Source organism: Schistocerca serialis, chromosome 1 (genome assembly GCF_023864345.2).
Source record: "Schistocerca serialis cubense isolate TAMUIC-IGC-003099 chromosome 1, iqSchSeri2.2, whole genome shotgun sequence".
Taxonomy (NCBI): domain Eukaryota; kingdom Metazoa; phylum Arthropoda; class Insecta; order Orthoptera; family Acrididae; genus Schistocerca; species Schistocerca serialis.
The window spans coordinates 436,892,771-436,919,707 of NC_064638.1; the positions used below are offsets into that span (position 1 = coordinate 436,892,771).

Genomic DNA, 26,937 nt, shown 5'->3' on the forward strand with positions numbered 1-26,937 from the left:
CACCTCACGCCGGTAAATGCCAAATGACGCCTCGCTTGGTGTAAGGAGCGTGAACATTGGACGATTGAACAGTGGGAAAACTTCGAGTGGAATGATGAATCGCGGTACACAATGTGGGGATCCGATGCCAAGGTGTGAGTATGGCGAATGCACGGTGAACGTCATCTGTCAGCGTGTGTGGTTTCAACAGTAAACACAGGCCTTTGATGTTTTAAGCACCTTTTTGCTTCCCACTGTTGAAGAGCAGTTCGTGGATGGCGATTGCATCTTTCAACACGATCGAGCACCTGTTCATAATGCACGGGCTGTGGCGGAGTGGTTACACGACAATAACATCCCTGTACTGAACTGGCCTGCGCGGAGTCCTGACCTGAATTCTATAAACACATTTGGGATGTTTTAGAACGTCGGCTTCGTGCCAGGCCTCACCGACCGACATCGATACCTCTCCTCAGTGCAGCACTCCGTGAAGAATGGGCTGCCATTCCCCAACAAACCTTCCAGCACCTGATTGAACGTATGGCTGAGAGAGGGGAAGCTGTTATCGAGGCTAAGAGTGGGCCAAAACCATATTGAATTCCACCATTACCGATGGAGGGCGCCACGAACTTGTAAGTCATTTTCAATCAGGTGTCTGGTCACTTTTGATCACATAGTGTATGAATATCTTTCCCTCAGTGGCCCGAGGTTGATAGAATATAACCTATACGGTGCCCCTAGCTATGCGAAAGTTACCTACGAAAATCCCGTTAAAATTCGTCTAGTGATTTTGGAGATTAGAATGTTCAAAGACAAACAGATAGACTCGACGACTTAACATATTTGTTATTAGTATAGATCAATTTAAGGAAAGATGTTCGTTCTGATCTGTGAGTTTCCTGAGAGCAACCAGTACACCCTCGATACTGTAGTACAGGTGACTCTCAGGAGGAGGCACTACTCACTGGTACCTGTTGCAGGCCCGGGCTGCCAGGTGGCGGGCTTCCTGACGGTGTTCGCGTCCGAGCTGTCGGTGTACACGCTGACGGTAATCACGGGCGAGCGCTGGTACGCCATCACGCACGCGCTGCACCTGGACCGCCGGCTGCGGCTGGGCACGGCGGGCCGCGTCATGGCCGCCGGCTGGCTGTACGCCGTCTCCATGGCGGCGCTGCCGCTGCTCGGCGTCAGCGGCTACTCCAGGACCAGGTGGGCAGTCGCGTCTCATTTCTGCTTAGGCTGTCTTAAAAAACACTGGCTTTGGTGAATGGCATTACACTACGGACACCTAACCAAATACACTGCCAAACAAAAAAGGTGCGGCACCAAGAGGAGTGATCGGTCGTGTTCCAAAAAGTAATGCAACAGCTTTTTCTTCTTTTTTTTTGTCCTTCATGAAAGTAAGTTGGTTTCATTCAGGATTCCAATACACGATATTATTCCTCACTCTCTCCGCTACAAAAAGCCTATTTTTCAGTATAATCTCTGATCAATGCGATTGCCTCACTGGGAGGGTACCAATTTGCTGGCCGACGTTGGAAGGAAGGAAGGAAGGAAGAAAGGATGGAAGACTGGATTTAATGTCCCGTCGACATCGAGGTCATTAGAGGCACAAGCTCGGATTGTGTGAAGCATGGGGAAGGATATCATCCGTTCCCTTTCAAAGGAACCATCTCGGCATTTGACTGGAGCGATTTAAGGCAATCACGCAAGACCCAAATCAGGATGACCGGACGCGGGTTTGAACTGTAATCCTCCCGAATGTGAGTCCAGTGTGCTAACCACTGAGCCACCTCGCTCGATCGATGTTGGAGCCACCGTCCTGCTGCATCAATAACCTTCACATTATTCACGTACTGCTTCCCGACGACTGCATCCTTCTTGGGGCCAAAGAGACGAAAGTCGTAAGATGCGAGATCCGGGCTGTAGGGTGGATGAGGAAGAACAATACAATAAAGTTCTGCGATTTCCACTCGGATTCACAGGCCTCGCATTGTCTTGGAGAAGGAAAATCTCGTTTGCATGATTGTGGCAACGAACACGCTGAAGTTGTTTTTTTCAATTTCCTGAAGATTGTATAATACACTTCCGAGTTGATCGCAGCACCCCGATGGCGGATAGAAATGATGAACCCATGTTCTCATCGCCTCTGACGATGTTCGACAAGAAACTGTCACGATACCTCTTGTTACGCACAAGCAATTCCGCATAGATAGTCCTTCGCTGCTCTGTATCGTCGTCTGCTGGGAGGAGAGGAGCGCAGCTTGCACACACCTTTGAGTTACCCAACCGGTAGACGAGGGTGTCAGCACTACCAACACACCCGTTGAAACATCCCCTTAGAAAAATTAAGAATGACAATCATGGTAAACCTCTTACGTGATTTGATTTTCAAACAGTTGAGCATAACAGAAAATACTGAGACATTTCTCTCTTTAATTATTCTGATAAACAGTAAACTGACACACAATATTTTCTTTTTTTTTTTTTAGCCCAACGCAATCTGACTTTCAATAATCCCTTCAAATGAATGGCCCTGACTAAAAATAACCTATACCTTTCATGAATCACTTACCTCACAAAAATCTTCGTTACTCAAACTACTGCAATACAGCGTGCGCCAATACTGCCAGCTAAATAAAAGATTCTGACTACTGAAGGCACTAACTACTAATAGGCACAGGTAGCAAACGAAATATTTTGATAGAGAACAAACAATGTATTTACCTTAATAGTGTTCAAAAGTCATAATATACATATCAGTTCATGACATCCGGTCTTACAAATTTCGTTTCTCTGACGGACACACGTCCAGATCGACCGCTCTCAAAACTCTGCCATCTCTCTCCCCACATCCACCATTCCATGAGGCTCACCTCCAACTGCACAACGCGACGTACTGTTCACATCGAACTGCCCAACACTACAATAGCGAATATTCCAACAATGCCAACCAGCCACATTGCACACAGCACAGTCAGTGATTTTCATATACAGCGCTACGTGGCGTTACCAACATAAAAACCTAAACAGCCTACTTACAACATCCAGTTAAGCGCGAGCTTATAGACTGTGATTCCTTGATCACCTCGAATAGGAGTATCTGCTCGTCTTAACATTGTAAGTGTCACAGCTGTGTGTGGTGGCTGGCACGCAGAGATTGGACAGGTCTGCTTGACCTTCCAACGGCTCGCCCATCGACTTACCTTTTTTGTTCGCTGCCAGGTATCCGCAGATATTCAGCAAGTGCCTATCGATACCTGCGATACTATGGTTTTCCGCTAAAGGAAAGTCAGTGACTGCTCATTGCTTGAAACGTACGTCCGTTACAGACGCCTTGTAGAGGGCTACGCGTAGCACCGACAGTTATCGGAAGTTCATGAAACTATAAGGGCTGAAGTGGGAATACACCACGATGTCCCACGACAAATTCCACATTTTTTTTCAACCGAAACTGGCCGAGAAGAACGATGTGTTACATTACTTATTGTACACCCCTCGTACCTTCGTACACGTTCACACCGTCGGCAAATGTATGATTAGAGCTGCAATTCTCCGTGACAGGTAGAATGGCCACCAGAATATACTAGTGTTATCCACCTTTAGTGTTGGTACCAACCCTGGTAAGGTATATAAAAAGTTTGAACAGTGACAGATGTTAACTGATTGCCGGCTGCGGTGGCCAAGCGGTTCTAGTCGCTTCAGTCTGGAACTACGCGACTGCTACGGTCGCAGGATCGAATTCTGCCTCGGGCATGGATGTGTGTGATGTCCTTAGGTTAGTTAGGTTGAAGTAGTTCTAAGTTATAGGGGACTGATGACCCTAGATGTTAAGTCCCATAGTGCTCAGAGCCATTTGTTAACTGATTACTGTGAAGATGCCGCATACTCGTCTGAGACAGCATTATCAACAGCTGACTCTGTTTCTATTGGGTCGGCTGGTCGAATCGCACAATATCCAGATTTTTGGGGCATTCCGACGTAGACAATGGCCAGACGTTGGGAACTGGAGAGCTAGCATACTCGCCGTCAACGTTCCGATCGGACAGCTCTGACAACGCAACGAAGGATCGATATATTGTGCACCGAGCACATTGTAAGTCCGTTTTCACATCTGAGTTGTCACCAGAGACGGATACTATGCTGAGGGACCCGAGTTAAATTTTGAGTACTGCCGAGGATTTTCCTTGGCTGGAGAACCGGTACGTGGAGCAGTCAGCCTCATGATGCCAACTGAGGAGCTACGTGAGCAGGTAGTAGCTGCTCCACAGTAAGGACCATTTGCAGAAACGGCTCTGACGTAGTGTGCTGCCCACATGTCCCTCATTGTAGACATTCCTTGGGTCTTCAAGGCCTGAATTAGGAGTCCATCACATCTCTTTTTTCCTTTTTTTAAAGTACATTCTGACCTCCTCACATGCGTGCCTGCCGTCCGGGAACAAGTGATGGACTCTCTGTAACATTCTGTGACATCTCAAACCATTGGTGAGAGGCTATTCTAGCAGGCACCGAGCTAGGGAATTTCCGTCGCATACGTAGACTCCCACTGACACCACAATCCAAGCGTCTTAAGTACGTTAAACGCTATGTATGCTTTCTTTTTTCTTACAACGCCGCTGGCTGCAGTTGGAGTGATCCCGGGACCGGCAAGCGTGAACTGTTGATGAATGGCGACATACTACGTTCCGTGATTAACCACTGTTCTGTAATAGCCTGGATGACCGTAATCGGCGAGTGTGGTAGCGACCTGTGGAGAGGTCCCATTCTTCCTTTCTCTTTAGAGAGTAATAGCGGCATTACTTCTGACGTCATGCTGTGGGAACCCATCGGGTATGACTTCAGGTCACAGCTGACAGGAACTCTGACAGTACAACGATACGTCACGGTCATCCTGTATTCACACATGTTACCTACCAGGTGACAGTATCGTGGTGTCCTTTTCCAACAGGACACTTCTCTTCCACGAAGGACACACATCTATAAACTTTCTATTTGATGTGGAGGAAATCCTGTGGCCAGCAACATTGCCAGATCTGTCCCTGATTGAACATGTGTCAGACTAGACCCTGTAGCAGTGTTCTGGATATCAAGGACCATAACAGTTGTGGGTCAGGTTGCCTCAGGAGCCGATACAATGACTTTATGACGTCCTTCCCAACCTAATCGGTGCATACGTCCAGTCCAGAGAGGGTGCAACGACATACTGACAAAAGGGCACGTACTGCCATGTTCTTTATAAATATCACTCTGCTTTGCAATCACTGAAGTAACATCACATATCCTCTACACGTCTGAAGCTCCACTTTTTTTTATTTCCCTCCTTTGGGTACTTCACCTTTTTTGTCAGGTAATGTATTTAGCATATTTTGTTAAGGTTTTTGTCACGTAACCGGAATTTTCATTTAAAACTGATGTCCGTCATCAATATCAGTGTGAGGCACCACACGAAAGGACACCATTACACTCTTGTATTCGTTGCTGCGTGGAAACAAATACTCTCTGATTGTCATCTTCTGCAATTTCTTGCCATGGCTCAAAGTTGTGGATGGTTGCGAGGTATACATCTTTCCACTGTGGTAGTACACCTCACCTGACCCCCACTCCCTCTACTCGAAAAATCTGATGTCATTCCGTGTAGAGTTGGAAAAAATTGAATAGATCGTACCTAAAGGTGTAAATTAAAAAATCAGTTTGTACATCGAGTTATCAAAGATTCTCACCGAGATGTACGAGCAGTGAGGATCAGCAGCGCAGCAATGAGAGTCAACAGTGGGGCAAGTGCCGTATTACCTAGCCTGTAGACCGTAGCGTGTCACTGTGTAGTGCAGATGTCAGCTGTAGGTTGTCTTCCGGTCGCCATAATCAGATTCAGCATCTGCACATCGCAAATAGTAAATGTGACATTCAATTTTCAAAGGCTGTGTCTAGTTCTAGAAGTGCATGCGGCCTTAGAGCTAGACTTTCGGCAACGTAGCTCATTCTACAATGTGTGCTGTTGGACAGTGACTAGGTTGACGCTACTTGTTAACTGTTCCACGACACCAATGAAGTTCGGCGGAGTGACCCTGCTAGTTCCTATTTAAGAGCAGACCAGCAGACTGTCAGTATAGGCACATATTTCTGTTGACACTATGTCCGAATTCTGAAGAAACTCTGCAGATATGTTAGAGAACTATTATCTGGCTAGTGCGAACCGCAAACTACCTATCAGGGAGATACTCCTAGCGTCGTTATTTAAACCAAGGTGCCATTCCAATGGTCCCTTCTGTGTTATACAGGGTGGTCCATCTGAAGTTTCGGGTGAGATTATTCTCGAAAACTATACATCGGGTAAAAATAGTGGGTAAGACAAGTTTGTAAGCTCAAAGGGGGGCACCAAATGATACTACACATGACCTCCAGACCCCGCCCCCGTCGGTGGGGCGGGGGGCAGCGTTTAAATCTTAAATGGAAACACCCATTTTTATTGCAGATTCCGATTCTCCACAAAAATGTTATCAACCTTTTCAAACCATTGACAGATGGCGCTGAAATCGAGAAAAAAGTAAAATTGGGGAAGAACTTTGATTTATTTGGAATTATCCGAGAAATATGCATCAAATCGATACAAAATGTGCACCAATTCTTTCGTTACCCCAAGTGAAGCTATTTTTGGACAAAATGTACTGTATTCTACTTTTAGCGTCACCCAGGAACAACGACATGAACGTAGTAGAATGATGTTCTCATGGTGTGCTTCATTAGTGTGAGTCCCGTTGCCTTTCACATGTTGGGGTGCTTCATTAGTGAGAGCCCCCTTGCCTCTAACATGTTGGGGTGCTTCATTAGTGTGAGTCCCCTTGCCTCTCACAATTTTTTGCGCTTAATTAGTGAAATTAGCTACGAAGAAATTGTTCAAAATTATCCTCATTTGCTTAAATGCTTAAAGTCAATCCTGTGCGAAAGTTGTCCACAGTTTTGAGCAGCACAATCCATGGTATGGTTGCACACACTCTTCGAATGCATTGCTCCATATCGTTTAGGGTTGTGGGCTGTCTGTCACACACAATATTTTTTAAATAACCCCAGAAGAAATAATCAGACGTTAGGTGTGGTGAACGTGGAGGCCACTGAATTGGTCTACCGCGTCCTATCCACTGACCAGGGTACCGTAAATATAAAGCGTTCCGCACATTTCTAGCATAATGAGGAGGTGCTCCAACCCATTGGAACCACATTCGTTGCCTAGTTTCTAAATTAACATCTTCCATCGGCTCCAATAGTTCATCGTGGGGAAGTTGTAAATAAGATTTCCCAGTTACATATCGGTCAAAGAAATATGGTCCTATCAAGTAACCGTTTAAAATTCCAAATTGATTGTCAACAGGTCTGTGACAGTGTGGATCGACAGGGGACCAATAATGACAATCATGACGATTTAGTTCGCCATTGTTTTTGAATGTGACTTCATCGGTGAACATAACGTATCTAAAACAATCATTGTCACCTCTTATCATTTCCAAGGCCCACTGGAAGAAATGCACGAGTATTTGCATATCTTTTTGCGTTAATGCCTGTGTGAGTGTGATATGATACGCATGATATTTATATGCCTTCAGAATCCCCAAAACAATTGATTTCGGTATTCCAGTTTGCCTGAATCGCAGGACTACTAATTTCGGGATCCAGTTGAACACAGGCAAGAAGGTAAGGGTACGAGCGTCATTTTTATTGTATTCGAGACGACGAGGTGGACAGTGCATGCATCCATTTCGAGCTCGTTGACTGCAATTTCGAATAATGTTTTCGCTTGGATGTCGTCTGTTTGGAAAACAACCCGCATACAATTGCGCAGCTGCAGCGTCATTGTTATGGCATTTACCTAAAATTAACATCATATCAACAATCTCTGTAGGAGGATAGTGAGCCAAGTTTCGCTAAGGAATAATTTACTTTCGTCAGTTGATGTTACAGTTCACAATCTGAAAGTGAAGTGGCGCGTGATCGCGTTGCACCGACCTTTATAGTGTGCCACAGTTCGCAGTTTGGCCACGGTAGCGCCACAGTCAGGTGAGTAATGCAATTGTGAAGAGTTCCCTAACGAGATTTTAATACAATTCCGCCTCCCTCCATCACAAATAGTGGCGGGTAGGATATATTTTGTAAAAAAAAAAAATCGCTTAATTTGGCGTAATGAAAGAATAAGTGCACTTTTTTTATCGATTTTATGAGTCCTTCTCGGATCATTCCACATAAATCGGAGTTTTCCCCCAATTTTAATTTTCCTCGATATCAGCGCCATCTGTCAATGGTTTAAATAAATGTTTCAGACGAAATTTGATTACTTTTTTATGGAGAAACAGAATCTGCAATAAAAATGGGTGTTTCCATTTAAGATTTAAAAGTTGCCCCCCGCCCCACCATATGGGGGTCACGTGGAGTATCATTTGATGTCCCCCTTTGAGCTTACGATCTTGTCTTACCCACTATTTATATGCGATGTATAGTTTTCGAGATATTCTCATCCGAAACTTCAGATGGGCCACCCTGTATATCAACAATAATTACATTTTGAAAGATGTTGCGTTAAAATTAACCTGGCCCAAAATTTTTTGTATGGAGAGGCAAAAATGACATGTAATTTTCGTATCACTGTCGTTCTTGAGACACAGAAAATCCTTAGGTAAAGTTTTCTATTTTAATTTATAATTCCATAATAAAATGGGTATAATGCTTCCTGGCGGGTTAAAACTGTGTGCCAGAGTGAGACTCGAACTCGGGACCATCGCCGCGCGGGGTAGTCGCTTGGTCTAGGGCGGCTTGTCACGGCTCGCGCTGCTTACCCCGTCTTAGGTTCGAGTCTTCCCACGGGAACGGGTGTGTGTGTTGTTCTTGGCGTAAGTTAGTTTAAGTTAGCTTAAGTAGTGTGTAAGCTCAGGGACCGATGACCTCACCAGCTATGTCCCATAAGGCCTTACCCTAAATCTCCACATTTCGGGACCTTCGCCTTCTGTGGGCAAGTGCTCTACCGACTTCGCTACTCAAGCATGGCTCATGATATCTCCTGACAGCCTTACTTGCGGCATTATCCCATCTCCTAACTTACAAGCTTCACAGAAGACCTGCTGCAAAAGCTAAGAGGGCTGGTCGTGAGTCGGAGCTCAGTCGGTGGAGCACTTGCATGGAAAAGGCAAAGGTCCCGAATTCGAGTCTCAGTCCGGTACACAGTTTTAATCTGCCAGGAAATTTCATATCAGCACACACTTCACTGCAGAGTAAAAATTTCATATGGGAAAGCAGATATAGTATCAGATCATTACATCACAGCCATGTTCTAACTTGTAAGCCTACCATTATCGTTAGCCTTACTAATAATCAATAACAGCCACCTACTTCCGATGATTATTATATCTTTGAGCTTCTGTAGGTTCTTGATGGAGCATTTTCGCGCCAACGGTCGAGGAGTCGTTGGGTACTTATGGTACCTATGGTACCCGACAGGTATTTCTCATTCTAGAAACGATTTACACAGAAGTCAGTTTAGCATGCTAATTGTAGGACAGCCTTGGGCTGCCTTGGCCAACCCGTCTATGCTCAAAGGTGTCTCTCAGATGACTGCCCACAGCAATGCTGAAATGGGCTGGTACGTCTTTACGGGGCGCTGAGAAGCTTTACAGGATTAAAAGTAGCTGTAGGGCATAGTTGAGATGCAGGTTAAGTAATTTTAGTAGGTGAAATATTAGTTAGATTGAAAATACGAGGAATATCGTCATTAGAGTTTGTGTTTTCGTATACGTAGAAGATGTTTTGTAAGTTTGTTAGAGAAGCATCGAAAGTTATAAGCACCAAAACGGGATATTGTAGTAATATGTTTGAATACAGTAAGCTGACCGTCGACACAACTGGATACTTATTTGGGGAATTAGAGAGACAGTTAAATCTTTCTCTACGTAACTAGATAGAAAGAGTGATGTACGACTGTGAAAGACTGTCTACAGAAAATCAATGCAAATACTTATATTTGGGTAGGGTACTTATGGTACCCGACAGATATTTTTCATTCTAGAGACGATTTACACAGAAGTCAGTTTAGCATGCTAATTATAGGAATTGTATTCCCCACAACTGCTCGAATGCGCAGCCATGTTCATCGTCGGATCATTGATTGTCGTGTACGTTCGAAGATTTCTGCTGTATCCCAATGGTACCAGCGGCGAACCCAGTTAGCTACAACGTCGTCTTACATATCCACAACGGTTTCATACACCAACTACTTCATACGCTCCCAGAGGAAGAGCTCCAGACACGGGAGATCAGGCGACGGGGATGGTCTGGCCACAGGGCTGCCTTGGCTAACCCGTCTATGCTCAAAGGTGTCTCTCAGATGACTGCTCACAGCAATGCTGAAATGGGCTGGTGCCCCATCGTGCTGGAAGTACGTCATTTGTCTAACATTCAGAGGTACATCCTCCAGCAGTTCTGACAACAGATGTTGCAACAAGATGCGATACCTCCATACACAGAGGCAGAATGGAAGAATGTGTCGTGCAATCAACTTATCGCTGAGAATGCCGGCCCACGCATTAACACCGATTCGGTGTTGATGTGCAGGAGGTCGATTACCTCGTGGATTCACATGTGCCCAAACATGTGAATTGTGGATAATGAAGCAACCTTCACGAGTAAACTAAGCGTCGTCGGTGTACAGGGCCTCGCCCGGAAATAACGGGATCAGAGCAGTCTGTTGTATGATCCATTGCGCTACCGCACGCGTTGGGGATAATCCTTAGGTGCTAGTGCTGTCGATCGGTAAAAATGGAAAGGGTGAAGCTGCTGGTGATGTATCACATTCCACAAAAGGCTATGCCTGACGCCAAGGGTGCTTGATATACTTCGTGTGATTGTTGATGGAGTCTCCTCAAGATGCCGCAGAATATCGTCTTTCATTTTTGGAGTTCGAAGTGATCGATTCTGTCCTGTATCGTGCATACTTGCATGGAAAATGCCTGTTTCACGTATCAGCCGATGCAGACGTCCGAATGTTTGGTGTTGTGGAAACCATCGGTTGAGGAAGCTCAATACACCTCAACCATTTCCATTCGCAGACCCGTATATCACATGCAAAACAGTCATTCCAGTGTACGTAAACTGATCAATGCTCCCCGTTGTTTTCACAAGGCAGTGATGTTTGCTAATTAGTCGGTGTGTTTCCAAGTAGACTTTGAGTTAATCATCTGTACACAGAACAGTTTTAAATGTCAGTACGGATTCTCAGTGAGTGAGACCGATACGCCAACTTACATCAGCTCCACTAACTAAATGTTCCCTAGCATCACAAGATGATTTCAGAGACCATATGTTCCTTATCGAAATATATTTGTTTTGATGTTCTTTACCCCCTGTATTAATTTGAACGAATAATTTCGAAACACACTATGTTTGGTTGAAGGGTCAAGAGAGTCATAATTGAGTGACTTTTATCGTCCTAATATTGCTTTTAAGCACAGAACTCTATGTGCATTGGAAGAAGTGAATAGGTCGGTTTAGGCACACAGTAAAACTGAATATGCACCTACGTATCTGATGTAAATGCTCCCCTTTCACTCCTCCGATAGCTACTCAAATCAAGTGAACTCTTCTCCCCTCCGTCGGAGGTTCGGGTCCTCCCTCTGGCATGAGCCTGTGTGTCGTAAGTTAGTTTAATTTAAATTAAGTAGTGTGTAACCTTAGGGACCAATGACCTCAGCAGTTTGGTCCCATAAGACCTTACCACAAATTTCCAGTTTTCCGAGTGAACTATCGTTAGAATTTCATTACAGTGCAGTAGAACAAAAGCAAACTAGTGCTTTACATTTATTATAATGTTTTTCTACCAAGAACCGATGGAAGATTCAGTTAACATGAACGCCCAGTATTAAAATAAATGTAAAATAAATAAGGGACTTTGAGAAAGGGTGAGAACCGAAAAACAATGTGAGTACGTTGGGAAGGTGTGACACAGTCATGGCATTTGATCTGGAAAGGCCGGTAGCAATCGACGCTAGAGCTCGACGCAGTGTCGACCTGAGTCGCTGCCGCCTTCCACTCACGCGCACTGCCCTCACCCGAGCCCCGGGCCTGCGCTTGTTGCAGCATCTGCCTGCCGATGGAGAACCGCGACGCGGGTGACACTGCATACCTGGCGACTCTGCTGCTGGTGAACGCGCTGGCGTTCGCGCTCGTGTGCGCCTGCTACGCGCGCATCTACTGCGCCATCCGGGGGAGCGGCGGCACGCGCCGGGGCGGCGGCGGCGCCGGCGGCGGCACCGCGACGGCCGGCATGGACAGCAGGGGCGTCGGCCCGGGGAACGCCACCGCCGGGGCCGGTGAGTGCTCGCGCCCCTCCCAGCTCTGCAGCTGCAGTTACACTCCGCAGTTCAGCCTATCGTATTTGGTTCTGAATACTCTGCGTACCTCTGTCACTTCGCCCTACCCTATTCCAGTACCTAATTATCTGCACTGAGAACTATTGTTGGAAAAGCTCGAACCTAGCTCTATCTCCATGGTCTTTTCGTACGTGCTTAATATTAAACTGGCGGTGTTCCGAGTGGTCCAGTGCGGGATGCATACATCTAAGGACGCTGAAACATCGTAGTTACGTCCATTAATTGGTGCGCTGTCGGAGTATTTTGGAAAAATAATAGTTCTGGGAAGATAACGTTTCCTGTTATGTCAGTATGCTGTATATCCCTTTGTGATGCTTCTTGGTTTCTTTTGGGAAGTGACTCTGGTGTAAAGGATTAAGCTGGTTGAAGTTTACTGTATGATAGTATGATACACAGTGGCTGCTGGGAAGAAAGAGCCTATACTGCTAGTAAAGAGGCCTTACCACAACGGCAACAATAGCAGCGCTGCACTGCGCGGATGTCATCTACAGAAACAGCTGCAAAGAGGCCACATATCAATAAATGGGCCACAGAATATGATCAAGAAATTTGAAGAAACTGGTGAATTAGGTGGTGCAGCATGGAGACGGAGGCGACCCTTTCCCATGGCAGTTGTTGGTCAAGTTGCTGTAGATACAGCCGACAGTGCTGCATATGCCACAGATTCTGCAACTCGATCTGTGCCACGAGAATTGTCTCTCCTCACACCAACAGCTCAAAAGATATTGCGGCGCATTTTAGGCTGGAATCAGAATTTGCACCAACTGTAGCTCCAAGATAGGCTGCAACGTGCCTTGGTTTGCCATTCCTTATTTGGCTTTCATGTAAATGGATGACATGTAGCGGAGGATTATCTTTGGACGAACGAGGCACGTTTTACTCACGGTACAGTGTATGTTCCCAACTGTCGCATATGGGATTCCATTCTGCCGCATGCTCTGCAGGAACATCCACTGCACTCAGCTTATGTGACTGTGTGGCATGATTTCAGAAGCTCCTTAATTCTTGAGCCGCTTTTCTTCGAAGAGATGACATCTTGTGGACCTGTTACGTGTACAGTGACATCTGTACCTTATAACGACCGCCTTTGCAAGAATGCAACTGTGTCCACACCACTATTTTCACCCAAAATGGAACGACACCACATGTCGCTGGCCAGGTAATAGATTTCCTTCAAAAAGGCTTTAGTAACGACCGTATTATCTCTAGGAAATTTCAAGATGTGTGGCTTTCAAATTCCCTTGCATAATTCCATGTGACCTCTGCTTGAGGAGATACTTGAAAGATGGTGTCTATCAGGTATGTATGAGGACTCTTCCTGATGTGAGGGATAGCGTACGCCAACATGTCCCTCCGATTATACCGGATACACTGTGAGCATCTGAAGAAAGACATTCACAAGATGTGCGCGATGGGGACGCGAATTGTTGTCCATCAAGACGAATGCCTCGCCAATATGCTTCCGATATGGTTGCACTATTGATCGGAGGATGACATTCACGTATCGTGCATCCCTTACGGCGGCTTCCATGATCACCAGCGGCGTACGCCGGCCCCACGTAATGCCACCCCAAAACAGCAACGAACCTCCAAATGGTTCTAACGTCTCTGACCACTATGTGAATTAACATCTGAGGTCATCAGTCCCTTAGAGCTTAGAACTACTTAAACCCAACTATCCTAAGGACATCACACACATCCATGCCCGAGGCAGAATTCGAGCCTGCGACCGTAGCGGTCATGCGGTTCCAGACTGAAGCGCCTAGAACAGCTCGACCACTGCGGTCGGCAGGAAACCTCCACCTTGCTGCACTCGCTGTATAGTGTGTCTAAGGCGTTCAGCCTGACCAGGTTGCCTCCGTAAACGCCTCCGACGATTGTCTGGTTGAAGGCATATGCGGCACTCATCCGTGAAGATAGTGTGATGCCAATCCTGAGCGTTCCATTCGGCACGTTGTTGAGCCCATTTGTACCACGCTGCATGGTGTCGTGGTTGCAGAGATAGACCTCGCCATGGAAGTCGGGAGTGAAGTAGCGCATTATGCAGCCTTTTGCGTACAGTTTGAGTCGTAACACGACGTCGTGTGGCTGCACTAAAAGCATTATTCAACATGGTGGCGTTGCTGTAAAGGTTCCTCCGAGCCATAATACGTAGGTAGCAGTCATCCACTGCAACGTCTATCTTCAGGAGTTCTGGGAACCGGGGTGATGCAAAACGTTTTTTGCTGTGTGAACAGTATTATTTTTCTCAGCATACTCCACAAGGGCACCGATTAATGAACATTCCTACAATTTTTCATCGTCCTATGATGTATACAGCCCGCACTGCGGCACTTGCAACATCGTCAGTTTAATTACAACCACCCGGTATGTAGGAGCTAGCAATATATCATTTTACACTTCTAGAAACGTACGCTCCCGGATAGATTCCTTGATGGACAACGCCTCCTAGTGGCGTCTGCCACTGGTGCTGGCTGAGCGTCTCCGCGACCCTTTCGTGCTTCCTGAATTAATCTGTGACAAGGATCGCTGCTCTTTTCTGGGTCATCTCTATTTTCCCCATGAATCCTACCTGGTTCTGGTCCCAGACTGATGAAAAATATTCAAGTATTAGTCGAACGTGGATACTGCATGCTACTTCCTTCGTGGATGGACTACACTCCACAGAATCTTTCCACTAAGCCTCAGTCTTTCATTTCCCTTCAGGAGATTAGTTTAAATCGTCGTTCCACCTGAAATCGCTCTGTATGCATGCTCCCAAATATTTAGTTGATGTAACTCCTTCAAGCGATTGTTCTTCAATCGTATAATTATACAATAATGGATCTTCCTGCCTATTTCAGTCGGGAAAGCAACAGTCACTAGAGCAGATCTTACAGTTTACAGTCATTACAGAAATGAGAGGCGATTAAAAAAAATTGTAAAATTTAAAGTTCAGAACAGCTTTCACACTTCGTCATCTCTAAACAGGGAAGGATGGAGGGCGGGATGGATGGCATGTTTTGCGGGCAAATTATGATGGGATATATTAACAGAGTAATTATCGGACAGCAGTAATAATAAAGCATAGTGAATCAGCGTAAAAAAATGAGGAAAAATAATTACTTTCATGTTATATACGTTAGTAGAAATGAATATGAGGTGCAGGCTCACGTCTGTTTGACTCTGCACTTCCGACATTATGTGTATCTACTGAAGTAGAAAACATGGAGTACCGGAGTGCAAGTTGTACTGGAGGACACTGCAATGAGCACAAGTATTCTGCGGCACGAAGTACCTGTCTGTCAGGCAACAGCACCTGCGACTACGCTTCTGTGGTGTTTGCTACTCGAAAATACAACTGAGACGTGATCGATTGCTTGTTGTGCTGGAGGGCACTGCAATGAGCACAAGTCTTCTCCGGCACGAAGTACCTGTCTCTCGAGCAACAGCGCCTGCGACAACCCTTCTGTGGCATTTGTTACTCGGAAGTACAACTGAGACGTGATCTCCAGGAAACATCGAAAAGCCGAAGGAGCCAGCATTATAAGAATGCAGGCTTTCTTGGCGAACTACACTGATTTTCTGGTATCGTCGTCTTGCGGCAAACGGTGGCTGAACGTGACAAGTGGGAAACTTTAGAAACACTGCTTTCAGTAGAATTATAGGACAATAAGGAATAAGACACATTGTTTTGTCAAAGCAGATTGGTTTTATTCAAGATACCAATACAAAATATTATTCCCCAAACATTTGGCTACCAAACGCTATTTTTCAATATAATCTGCGTTCAGTGTGGCAGCGCTATGGGTGCATGCGTAGTACCACTCTGCTAGTCGAAATCTTTGCCAACGCGTTGCTGCACCACTAAGGTCCCCATCATTCACGTACTTCTTCCCTCTGAGTGCACCGTTTGTTGCGCCAAACAGATGGAAGTCGGAAGATACGACACCACGGTTGTAAGGATGGATGAGGAAGAACAGTTCAGTGAAGTGTTGTGAGCTCCTCTCGGTTGTGCAGACTTGTTTGAGGCCTTGCGTTTTCATGGAGAAGGAGATGAACACGCTAAAGTCGTTTCTTCAGTTTACAAGCTCCAGCATTGCAGAAGTCAGAGCCGTGCCTGGCCGCCTGGCACGCGGGAGATCGGACAGGTTTGCGCGCCCTTCTTGCAATGATGACAGCCGCCTCACCCAGCGACTCTACGTGCTTTTGATCACTGACAGATCTCCGTAAGCCTTCTCAAGCGACTATGAATATGTGTGATGCTCTGGTTTTTCGCAAAAGAAACTCAGAGGCACCTCCTTTACAAATGCAAAATTGATGGCTACGTATCGTACCGCACTATGGGATTTAACTTCTGAGGTCATCACTCCCCTAGACTTAGAATCTATTGGGGCTGCAGAGGAGAGTATTACACGATGTCCCAAAAACACTTCTGCATTTTTTCAACCGAAACTGGCCAATTAAGAAAATCCGTTACAATACTTATTGAACGCCCCTCGCACCTCGAAGAAAGCAACCTACTGTTCCATAACCACCATCAGTGCAGAAAATATCGATCATGTGAAACACAACTGGTTCTTTATCACCACGAAGTAAAGTATGATACCGACAACTGATCTCAGTTTGATTCCACATTTCTAGATTTTCAGAAGGCTTCTGAAGCCGTTCCTCACAGGCGGCTTCTAATCCGATTGCGTGTTCATGGAGTATCATATTAGTTGTGCGACTGGATTCGTAATTTCCTGACATAAAGTTCATAGTAATCGAAGTCGTCTAGTGAAATCGAGGTGGCGTATGGGATGCACGAAGGCAGCGTTATTGGCCTTCCGCTGTTTCTAATATCTATAAACGATTCAGGAGAGAATCTCAGCAGCCTCCTAAGATCCTTTGCGGATGTCGTTCACCGAGTAGTAAAGTCATCAGAAAAAAATGGTTCAAATGGCTCTGAGCACTATGGGACTCAACTGCTGTGGTCATCAGTCCCTAGAACTTAGAACTACTTAAACCTAACTAACCTAAGGACATCACACACATCCACGCCCGAGGCAGGATTCGAACCTGCGACCGTAGTGGTCGCGCGGTTCCAGACTGTAGCGCCTAGAACCGCTTGGCCACTCCGGCCGGCAAAGTTATCAGAAGATCAAACTAAATTCCCATATTATGTACTCAAGATATCCGCTTGGTGGGAAAAATAGCAATTGATTGTAAACGATGAAATGTGTGAGACCCCAAACGAGTACTGAAAAAATTCCATTAAATGTTAGTTACTCGATATATACCAGACATGTAATACCTGTGGATAAAACTAAATACCAATGAATTACAGTTACAGACACTTTTTATTGGAACCATTACGTAGACAATGTTGTTAGGAAAGCCAACCGAAGATGCTGTTATACTGGCAGAACAGTTTAGAAGAGGCAACAAATCTGTAAAAGAGAGCTACCTATATTAGGCTTGCTCGTCACCTCCTGGAATACTATAGTGCCATATGGGATATTTATAAGAAAGGAATGATGCAGAACATTGAAAAAGTTCAAGGAAGGGAGTTCATTTTGTTTTACAGTGAAACAGGTGAAACAGAATCACAAATATGATAAACGAATTAGGTAGGCAATCATTACAACGAAGATCGTTTTTTTGTTGTAGCAAAATCTTTTCAGAAAATATCACTCACCAACTAAGGATTTATCAAAGGCAACGGTAGCTTAGCATGTCGGTCGTTTGCGCCCCACCGTCAACTAATGAGATTGCGAAGGCGTTGGATAAATAGCAGATAAAGATCGTACACCGCTGAACGTGTAGGATTAACGACTTACAGTGCTCCATCAAAGACCATAGTTTCGAGTGCGAATGTGGACGCTGGTACATCGGCGACGCGGAACACTGTATCTCATAGTACTGTTAGTAAAACAGAAGAAGCTTTTGCCTCAACCAGGCAAAAAGTTGTGTCGTGGCATAGCACAGTAGGAAAGCACACGTTCGTGACTCTGAGCACGCTTAAGAGCTGGGCTTCTGGGGCGTTATAATCGAGGAAGCGGTGGAAATAAAAAAGGAGGACGAAGGTAGTTTAGAATTTCACATCCGTCGACGACTGGGCCATCAGAGACTAAGCATAACCTCGAATTTTGGAATATCTGGGAACAAAATCAGCCATTCCTCCGAAAGAAATGATCCCGACGTTCACCTTAAGTAATTTCGGGATGTCTCGACTGAGGGGCCCCATGACGGTGTGTACTGGCTGCGCTACGACTCGATGCCCATATCTCTAGTTACTATGTCTCTCACGACCATCCAGGACATGGTAGTCTAGACGCATACGAATGTTCCACCTCATGCTTCTTTCGAGAAATACGATGAACAGGACCTTGTCCATTCGCGATTATTCAGACGATGGTCTGAGATCATTTCATTGCTGATGTTCGCCGCGAAAGCCCTCATACTCAAAATACTCACACTCATAAATATTCACATCGAGAATATGGGAAACTTAAACGAAGTTTCTAATGAGGAATCATGGGATAAAATTTTCCGTCTGATAATCATCAAAGCGAAGCCATATCTGAAAAAGCAATAATGGTGAGGCAGTGTTGTAGCCTTCTGAAGTGGGTTATTGGCACACCTGCTTCGGTTAGAGAATTTACCAATCCACTTACTTTCCCACCAACACGACATGGCACCGAGCGAGGTGGCGCAGTGGTTAGGCACTGGACTCGCATTCGGGAGGACGATGGTTCAATCCCGCGTCCGGCCATCCTGATTTAGGTTTTCCGTGATTTCCCTAAATCACTCCAGGCAAATGCCGGGATGGTTCCTTTGAAAGGGCACGGCTGACTTCCTTCTCCATCCTTCCCTAATCCGATGAGACCGATGACCACGCTGTCTGGTCTCCTTCCCCAAACCAACCAACCAACCAACCACGACATGGCTCACTGATGACATCACACTCACAAGCTAAACACTCCTCACCCATTATTCATAGGAGCGTATTTTACATAAAAGATAACTTGACGACTGCAAATAAATACTCATTTAATAAACTGAAAACAACATTGTTTTATAAACACTTGCTAAGTGAAGTTATTTTGTCAACTCTCATAAGAGAAATGGACAACAAGTGCTGTCTGTAAAGTTAAAAGCGAGATGCACTCATGGTGGTGGAAGTTATCTTTCCTGGAAGAACCCCACAATTGTTGTACGAGATGACTAAGAATCAGTTACGTCTCTAGCAGTCTAGCAGTGTAGAACTGTACGCAATCATTTACGTACATTCTGTCCAAACGAATTTCTTACGTTAATATCATTAGTAGCTCATATCTGTTCTCCATTTACATAGGGTGCGCTGTGGAGGATCGGTATGACTTTGTAAACCATCCCATAATTGCATCTTGTGACGTAGTGCGATTGATAGAGTGTGGAATTACCTGCATGCTTTTCAGTCTTCTGACCTATGAAGTGATCGAGCGAGGTGGAGCAGTGGTTAGCACACTGCACTCGAATTCGGGAGGACGACGGTTCAAACTCGCGTCCGGCCATCCTGATTTAGGTTTCCCGTGATTTCCCTAAATAGTTTCAGGCAAGTGCCGGGATGGTTCCTTTGAAAGAACACGGCCGACTTCCTTCCCCATCCTTCCCTAATCCGATGGAGCCGATGACCTCCCTATTTGGTCCCCTTCCCCCAAATGAAGCAAACAACCTATGAAGTGAATATGCACAATCAACGTCCTACACTCCATCCAGCCCCATCCACACGCCTCACACCCCTGAAGCGCAGTTTACTCCTTAGCATTGCTCTACTACACTTGTATGTGATGCACACATTTAATATATTTGTTCGTAACCCATATATAAACCAGACTGTATGTGTGTATGTCTGGGATCTCCTCCCAGACCCCTGGATCGACCTAAACCAAATTTGGCGTCTGAACAGCAAGCCTCACGAGTTTGAGCACTCCTAGTTCCAATAGGAACGGAGATATGGACAAAAGCGTGTTTTTCTAATCCGTAGAAATGGTTCAAATGGCTCTGAGCACTATGGGACTTAATATCTGAGGTTATCAGTCCCCTAGAACTTAGAACTACTTAAACCTGACTAACCTAAGGACATCACACACATCCATGGCCGAGGCAGATTCGAACCTGCGACTGTATCGGTCGCGCAGTTCCAGACTAAAGCGAATAGAACCGCTCGGTCACGCCGGCCGATCAGTCCGTAGAGCGTAGGCATATAGGCTGTCGTACTTTACAAGCAAATTGTTCGGGAATAATATCGGCCTGCCTTATCGCCCTACTTTACAATGAAGCCTTAAACTCAGGGGCAAGAAACGATTTCCATTCCCCAACATGTAACCCGCCCTGCATGATAGGTGTGTTGTGTGGGAGTAGCATTGGCCTGCTTTCTTGACCTCCTTAGCTGGGACTAAATGTGAAGATAGGCACGGATGATCAAGGAGATTTAAGGGGGGAGGGGCGGGAGGGAGAAGGTGGGGCGTTAGAGAGTGGGAACTGAGGTGGACAGTGAAAAGGGGAGCAGTATGCAGACAGAGAAAGAGGACGAGGATATGGACAGATGGAACGGGGAAAGAAGATGTGGTTGGAGAAAGGGGTGATGGAGATGGACAAAAACAGGGGGAATAGATGATGGAGAGATAGTGGAAAGAAGGAGATGGGCATATAGAGTTTGGAGGATGAAGTGGGCAAAGAGATAGAAGGGAGGAAGAGCTGAACATGGAGAGGGATGACGAGGAGAAGTCTGCAAAATACGTGTCAAACAAATACATGAGCAAAGCTGCAGCGAAAAGACTAGTTCAACTATAAACTTTGATTCTGTGTCATTAAACGAACCTCCGATTTTTCCATCCCCTGCACCATGGAAACTATTAGTCCTACAGGAAAACTGAACTGGATATTACTGTAGGAAATGTAACATAGGTCCCACATAGGCTATTTTGCACTAGGAAACCTTTTTGATAGAAGCCGAGCTTTTCAAGTTATTAAAAAGAATATACAAGGTGATATAAAATCCTCCTTAAAACTTCTAGAACTTGTAGAGCGAACTGAGTAGACAATATTTCGAATTGGAACCGATATCTGGAAACGTATCATATCTGTGATATAACTATTCGAAAAGTGTTAGTAAAGTGACCAATTTTACAAGTAATTTAATAGGCGTGATCCAGCACATCGCTTGTTTTACAAAGCCATTCATTAATAAGCAAACGAACAGTAAGGAAAGTATATCAGTTTTCACAGGCGCTGTCGTCCAGTTCGGGAGTGCGGCACCTCCTTGCAGAAGCACAGTCATGCGTGCTGGTAGTGAAATGAAGGTACCCTTTTCTCAAAGCCGTTGCCTAATTGTGGCGAAAAGGGTATGCAATGGAGTCAGATATTTAGGATAACTATCTTGATAAAGGCAACGAACAGCTCCTCGATCACAGTGAGCTTTGCCACACAGGAAGACCATGTCAGGGTGTTCTGCAATTATGTAATCAACAATGTTGCCCTAACATTCATAGATACGTGAATCGGAGGCGAACCAGCTCACGGAGGTAGGTTGAACACTTACATAGCAAACGTGTATTCAGAGGGCTGTATCAAAGGTAAGGTACAGCTCAGGACATGTGTTGCGATTAAAAATATTGTCTTATCAATCATCAATCCCCTCGACAACTTTTAGACGTTTGTATAACGAAATTTGACGAACCCCGTACATAAAGATGACCTTCAAATCCCCTCCTTTCCACGCTCACACTCTATGGATGTTGTTGTTGTTGTGGTCTTCAGTCGTGAGACTGGTTTGATACAGCTCTCCATGCTACTGTATCCTGTGCAATCTGCTTCATCTCCCAGTACATACTATAGCCTACATCCTCCTGAATCTGATTAGTCTATTCATGTCTACGATTTTTACCCTCCGCGCTGCTCTCCAATACTAAATTGGTGATCCCTTGATGCCTCAGAACATGTCCTACCAACCGATCCCATCTTCTAGTCAAGTTTTCCCACAAACTCCTCTTCTCCCCAATTCTATTCAATACCTCCTCATTAGTTATGTGATCTACCCATCTAATCTTCAGCATTCTTCTGTGGCACTACATTTCAAAAGCTTCTATTCCCTTCTTGTCCAAACTACTTATGCCCATGTTTCACTTCCATACATGACTACACTCCATACAAATGCTTTCAGAAACGACTTCCTGACACTTAAATCTATACTCGATGTTAACAAATTTCTCTTCTTGAGAAACGCTTTCCTTGCCGTTGCCAGTCTACATTTTATATCCTCTCTACTTCGACCATCATCAGTTATTTTGCTTCCGAAATGGCAAAAATCCTCTACTACTTTAAATGTCTCATTTCCTAATCTAATTCCCTCAGCATCACCCGACGTAATTCGACTACATTCCATTATCCTCGTTTTGCTTTTGTTGATGTTCATCTTATATCATCCTTTCAAGACACTGTCCATTCCGTTCAACTGCTCTTCCAAGTCCCTTGCTGTCTCTGACAGAATTACAATGTCATCGGCGTACCTCAAAGTTTTTATTTCTTCTCCCTTGATTTTAATACCTACTCCAAATTTTTCTTTTGTTTCCTTTACTGCTTGCTCAATATACAGATTGAATAACATCAGGGAGAGGCTACAACCCTGTCTCACTCCCTTCCAAACCACTGCTTCCCTTTCATGTCCCTTGACTCTTATAACTGCCATCTGGTGTCTGCACAAATTGTAAATAGCCTTTCGTCCCTGTATTTTACCCCTGCCACCTTCAGAATTTGAAAGAGAGTATTCCAGTCAACATTGTCAAAAGGTTTCTCTAAGTCTACAAATGCTAGAAATGTAGGTTTGCCTTTCCTTAATCTATTTTCTAAGATAACTCGTAGGGCCAGTATTGTCTCACGTGTTCCAACATTTCTACGGAATCCAAAGTGATCTTCCCCTGGGTCGGCTTCTACCAATTTTTTCATTCGCCTGTAAAGAATTCGCGTTAGTATTTTGCAGCCGTGACTTATTAAACTGATAGTTCGGTAATTTTCACGTCTGTCAACTCCTGCTTTCTTTGGGATTGGAATTATTATATTGTTCATGAAGTCTGAGGGTATTTCGCCTGTCTCATACATCTTGCTCACCAGATGGTAGAGTTTTGTCAGGACTGGCTCTCCCAAGGCTGTCAGTAGTTCTAATGGAATATTGTCTACACCCGGGGCCTTGTTTCGACTTAGGTCTCTCAGTACTCAGTCAAGCTCTTCACGCAGTATCATATCTCCCATTTCATGTTCATCTACATCTTCTTACGTTTTCATACTATTGCCCTCAAGTACATCGCCCTTGTATAGACCCTCTGTATACTCCTTCCACCTTTCTGCTTTACCTTCTTTGCTCTATGGATGGAGACTTTTAGTATGATGTTCATGTTACTCTGTTCTGGCACTGTACAAATAATATTGGCTACGCGAATTTTCCCCGCACTTCCTTCGTCGACTGGACTGTGTCCTCGGTACGGCCCTGACAGTGACAGCTGACAGTGTGTGTAGCGATGCGGACTGGCTCGGCCGGCAGGAGCGGCGGCGCGGTCGGACGCGACAGTGGCGAAGCGGATGGCGCTGCTGGTGTTCACGGACTTCGCGTGCTGGGCGCCGGTGGCGTTCTTCGGGCTGACGGCGCTGGCGGGCCGGCCGCTGCTGGGCGTGCCGCGTGCCAAGATCCTGCTGGTGTGCTTCTACCCGCTGAACGCGTGCGCCAACCCCGTGCTGTACGCGCTGCTCACCAAGCAGTACCGGCGCGACCTGCGCGCGCTGCTGGGCCGCGGCGGCCGCTCCGGGACCGCCTCGCGCGGGCGCAAGGAGCCGCTGGCCGCCGCGGCCAACCACGCCTGCTCCAACCACCACGCGGGCCCGCACCCGCAGCCGGGCGTCGCCACGGTCGCCACGGCGACGGCGACGGGGCTCTTCTCGGACGGGCCCGGCAGGCCCGCGGGCAGTCCGCCGCAGGCGCCCCAGTCCGACGCGCAGCCGCGGCCCACGTCGTCGCCGCCCAGCGAGGGAGTCACCACGAGCTCGAGCAGCCAGCAGCAGCCGCGCGGCGGCTCTCCGCACCCGCTGCGCAACTCCAACACGCGGCTCAACTTGAGCGGCGACCAGGAGCTGGTGCTGAAGCGCGCGCTGCTCGAGGCGCAGGCGCACGCGCGCCCGCCCTCACCCGCCGTCTACTCGGACTCGCACCTGTAACAGCCGGCCGCTGGGCCGCCCGGGGGCCGCGCCTCCGCCCTCTGGCTGCCCGAGTGAGGCCTCGCCTCACCTCTGCCAGGCGCAGCGTCCTCACGCCAGTCTGGTGTCCGTACCGAAAACAGTGTGACGGCGTAACAAACGCAATCTCCTCCGTTACCTTTGCAGGAGAAATTCACTGGCCGGCCCGTAGCTGATAAGTATTTCTATTGGTTCATCTTCCAGTTTTTTACTGGTTTCGGTGTTGCAGCGTCATTCCTGTTATTAGCTGAATTCGATCCCAAGCTGTCAGGCATATCAGGTAGGGGGCCAGTATGGGTCACTGCTTCCCCCACTGATATACCTGTGTTGGAACTATTGGCTGTGGGACCTTAATCAGCCATGGCTATATGCTTGGTTGAGATCTTTTCCAGGTGTGTGGTCACCGCACCATTCCTGCCATCACCCAGACTGGATGCCAATCAGTGAAACGTGACAGATTGCAGGGCAGCTACAGGTCACTCCTTCCTCAGATTGTGATATAAGGGTTGGAACTACGAAGCATTGTCTGCTGGAACTAAATCACCCAACGTCACATACCAGGCTGATGCCTTTTTCAGGTGCGTCGTCGTAGCACTATTCCTGCCATCAGCCAAACTGGACCCCAACCGGCGAAACATATCAGGCAGTGGGACAGGTATGGGTCACTGCTTGGCTCCATTAAGGTATGAGGCTTGGAGCTATAGCGCACTTTCTGCTGGCCAATCTAGACCGTTTATAACAGGAGACAATGGGACAGTCTTTTTCTTCTTATCTTCCCAGAACGTCTACGTTCGTTGGATGATGGCCTGCCTCTGTTCGTTTCACATCGATGTCCTAGGTTGTGCTTTTTGTTGTTGGATAGCAAGTATTGCGCAGTTGATGAGACGGCTGAAATTTTCCCTGTCCTGCATGTTATGTTCTGTGATGGTAAGTCTTCTCAAGTACCTTCTTGTCACTTCCAGCAATCCTGCTTAATTCTTAAATATGTAAATGAAATTAAAAATTTTATTCCTTGGTCAACTGTCATTCATTCTGGGAATGTCACGGTAAGACTTTATGCTCCTCTTCCTTGTTCTGTCAGTGGTTCCTTGTGTATTTCTGTATAAATCTTCTTTTCTCCTCTCTATCCAGCAGCAGTCTTTGATATTCTGTGTTCCTAAAATTTTTCTAAGTTCTTTTTCCTTTCTGTTTGTTCCAATTCTTCTTGTTCGCCTCTTTTATTCAGGGCTATATAACGATTCATGCTTAATTACTGTTGTGTAGTGTTTCATTTTTGCCTGGAACGATACTAATCATTCATTGTGTCGGTTTTGGGTGACTTTGTATGCTAGTACCCTTTTATTTAACCTTTCTGTTCACATGGTGTTATTTACTCTGTTTCATTGTATCCACCAAATAGTCAAATTTATCTATTCGCTTTGTTATAACTAAATAAGGCGTAGTTCTTTCGCGTATGATGGAGTAGAGTACTCATCGTTGGACAATATGGAATGCCACTCAGGAACGAAGCTGACTCTGGCAGTACACCGAGCGAGACTATTGCGTCTGTGTTGTGATGTCAGGGGTAAGCGACTTAAGATTACAACCTAGCTCACAGCTATTAATCAGCGGAAATAATTGGGGACATTTAAAAATTGTTGCCTGTTTAGGACTCGAGCCCAGATTTTTATGATTCTCACGAACGGTCGCCTTGACCGCCTCGGCAATCCGGACACGGTCCTTGGCGAACCCAAATTCCCACCTTACTTACACACTACTGACGTAGTCCACATACTTGCAGCCACCGGTAATTTCCATAGGAGTTCGGCCTTGTCTGTGCATCTCCTCTAAAAGGATTCATCCCAGATTTTCCCATTACTGACGAATGGTTGCCATCCGGACACGGTCCCCGATCAACGGAAATTCCCTAATTATCCATACGCCTCTACGTACTGACACTGCTCACTTCCCTTGGGTTTGTTGTGCATCTGCACTGGAAGCCTAGTTCGCCAACTCACCTGCTTAGACGTATGTGATATCTGTCCTTTCAGTTCTCCCGAACTCCTACTACTACGTGGTCCACGTTCATTACCAAAGAAGAGACACCAAAACAAAAAGTTCCAAGTCCAAAATCGGTGTCCGTTCTCTTGCACATGTCCGAAACAACAGACGTCCCATATATATGCCAGTAATCTGTTCCCAACGGTGTGTGGTGACATTCTGCCTATATCTCGGCCTGGGCTCTAGCCGATGTAAAATGTCTACTAGTCAGACCCATTAGACCAACACCACGATATTCTTGCGATCTAGTCCTTCTGGAAGGATTGCCCTTACTCTTCTTTCCACC

The 26,937-nt window shown here is 46.0% G+C and overlaps 1 protein-coding gene across 1 annotated transcript; it reads left to right on the top strand.

Annotated features, from left to right (window-relative positions):
- Nucleotides 1-853: 853 nt before the first annotated feature.
- Nucleotides 854-24,593, top strand: LOC126481987 (thyrotropin receptor-like). Its single transcript, XM_050105985.1, has 3 exons — nucleotides 854-1,188; nucleotides 12,091-12,239; nucleotides 23,926-24,593. The coding sequence occupies exons 1-3, from the start codon at nucleotides 854-856 to the stop codon at nucleotides 24,591-24,593; spliced, it is 1,152 nt and encodes a 383-aa protein (XP_049961942.1).
- Nucleotides 24,594-26,937: the final 2,344 nt, after the last annotated feature.

Bases quoted from the DNA above. Each gene is read 5' to 3' on its own strand.
- LOC126481987 (XM_050105985.1), top strand. From the start codon at position 854: ATGTTCGTTCTGATCTGTGAGTTTCCTGAGAGCAACCAGTACACCCTC. The intron at 1,189-12,090 runs GTGGGCAGTCGC...CGCTTGTTGCAG, and splicing joins AGCGGCTACTCCAGGACCAG to CATCTGCCTGCCGATGGAGA. The intron at 12,240-23,925 runs GCGGCGGCGGCG...CTCGGCCGGCAG, and splicing joins GAGCGGCGGCACGCGCCGGG to GAGCGGCGGCGCGGTCGGAC.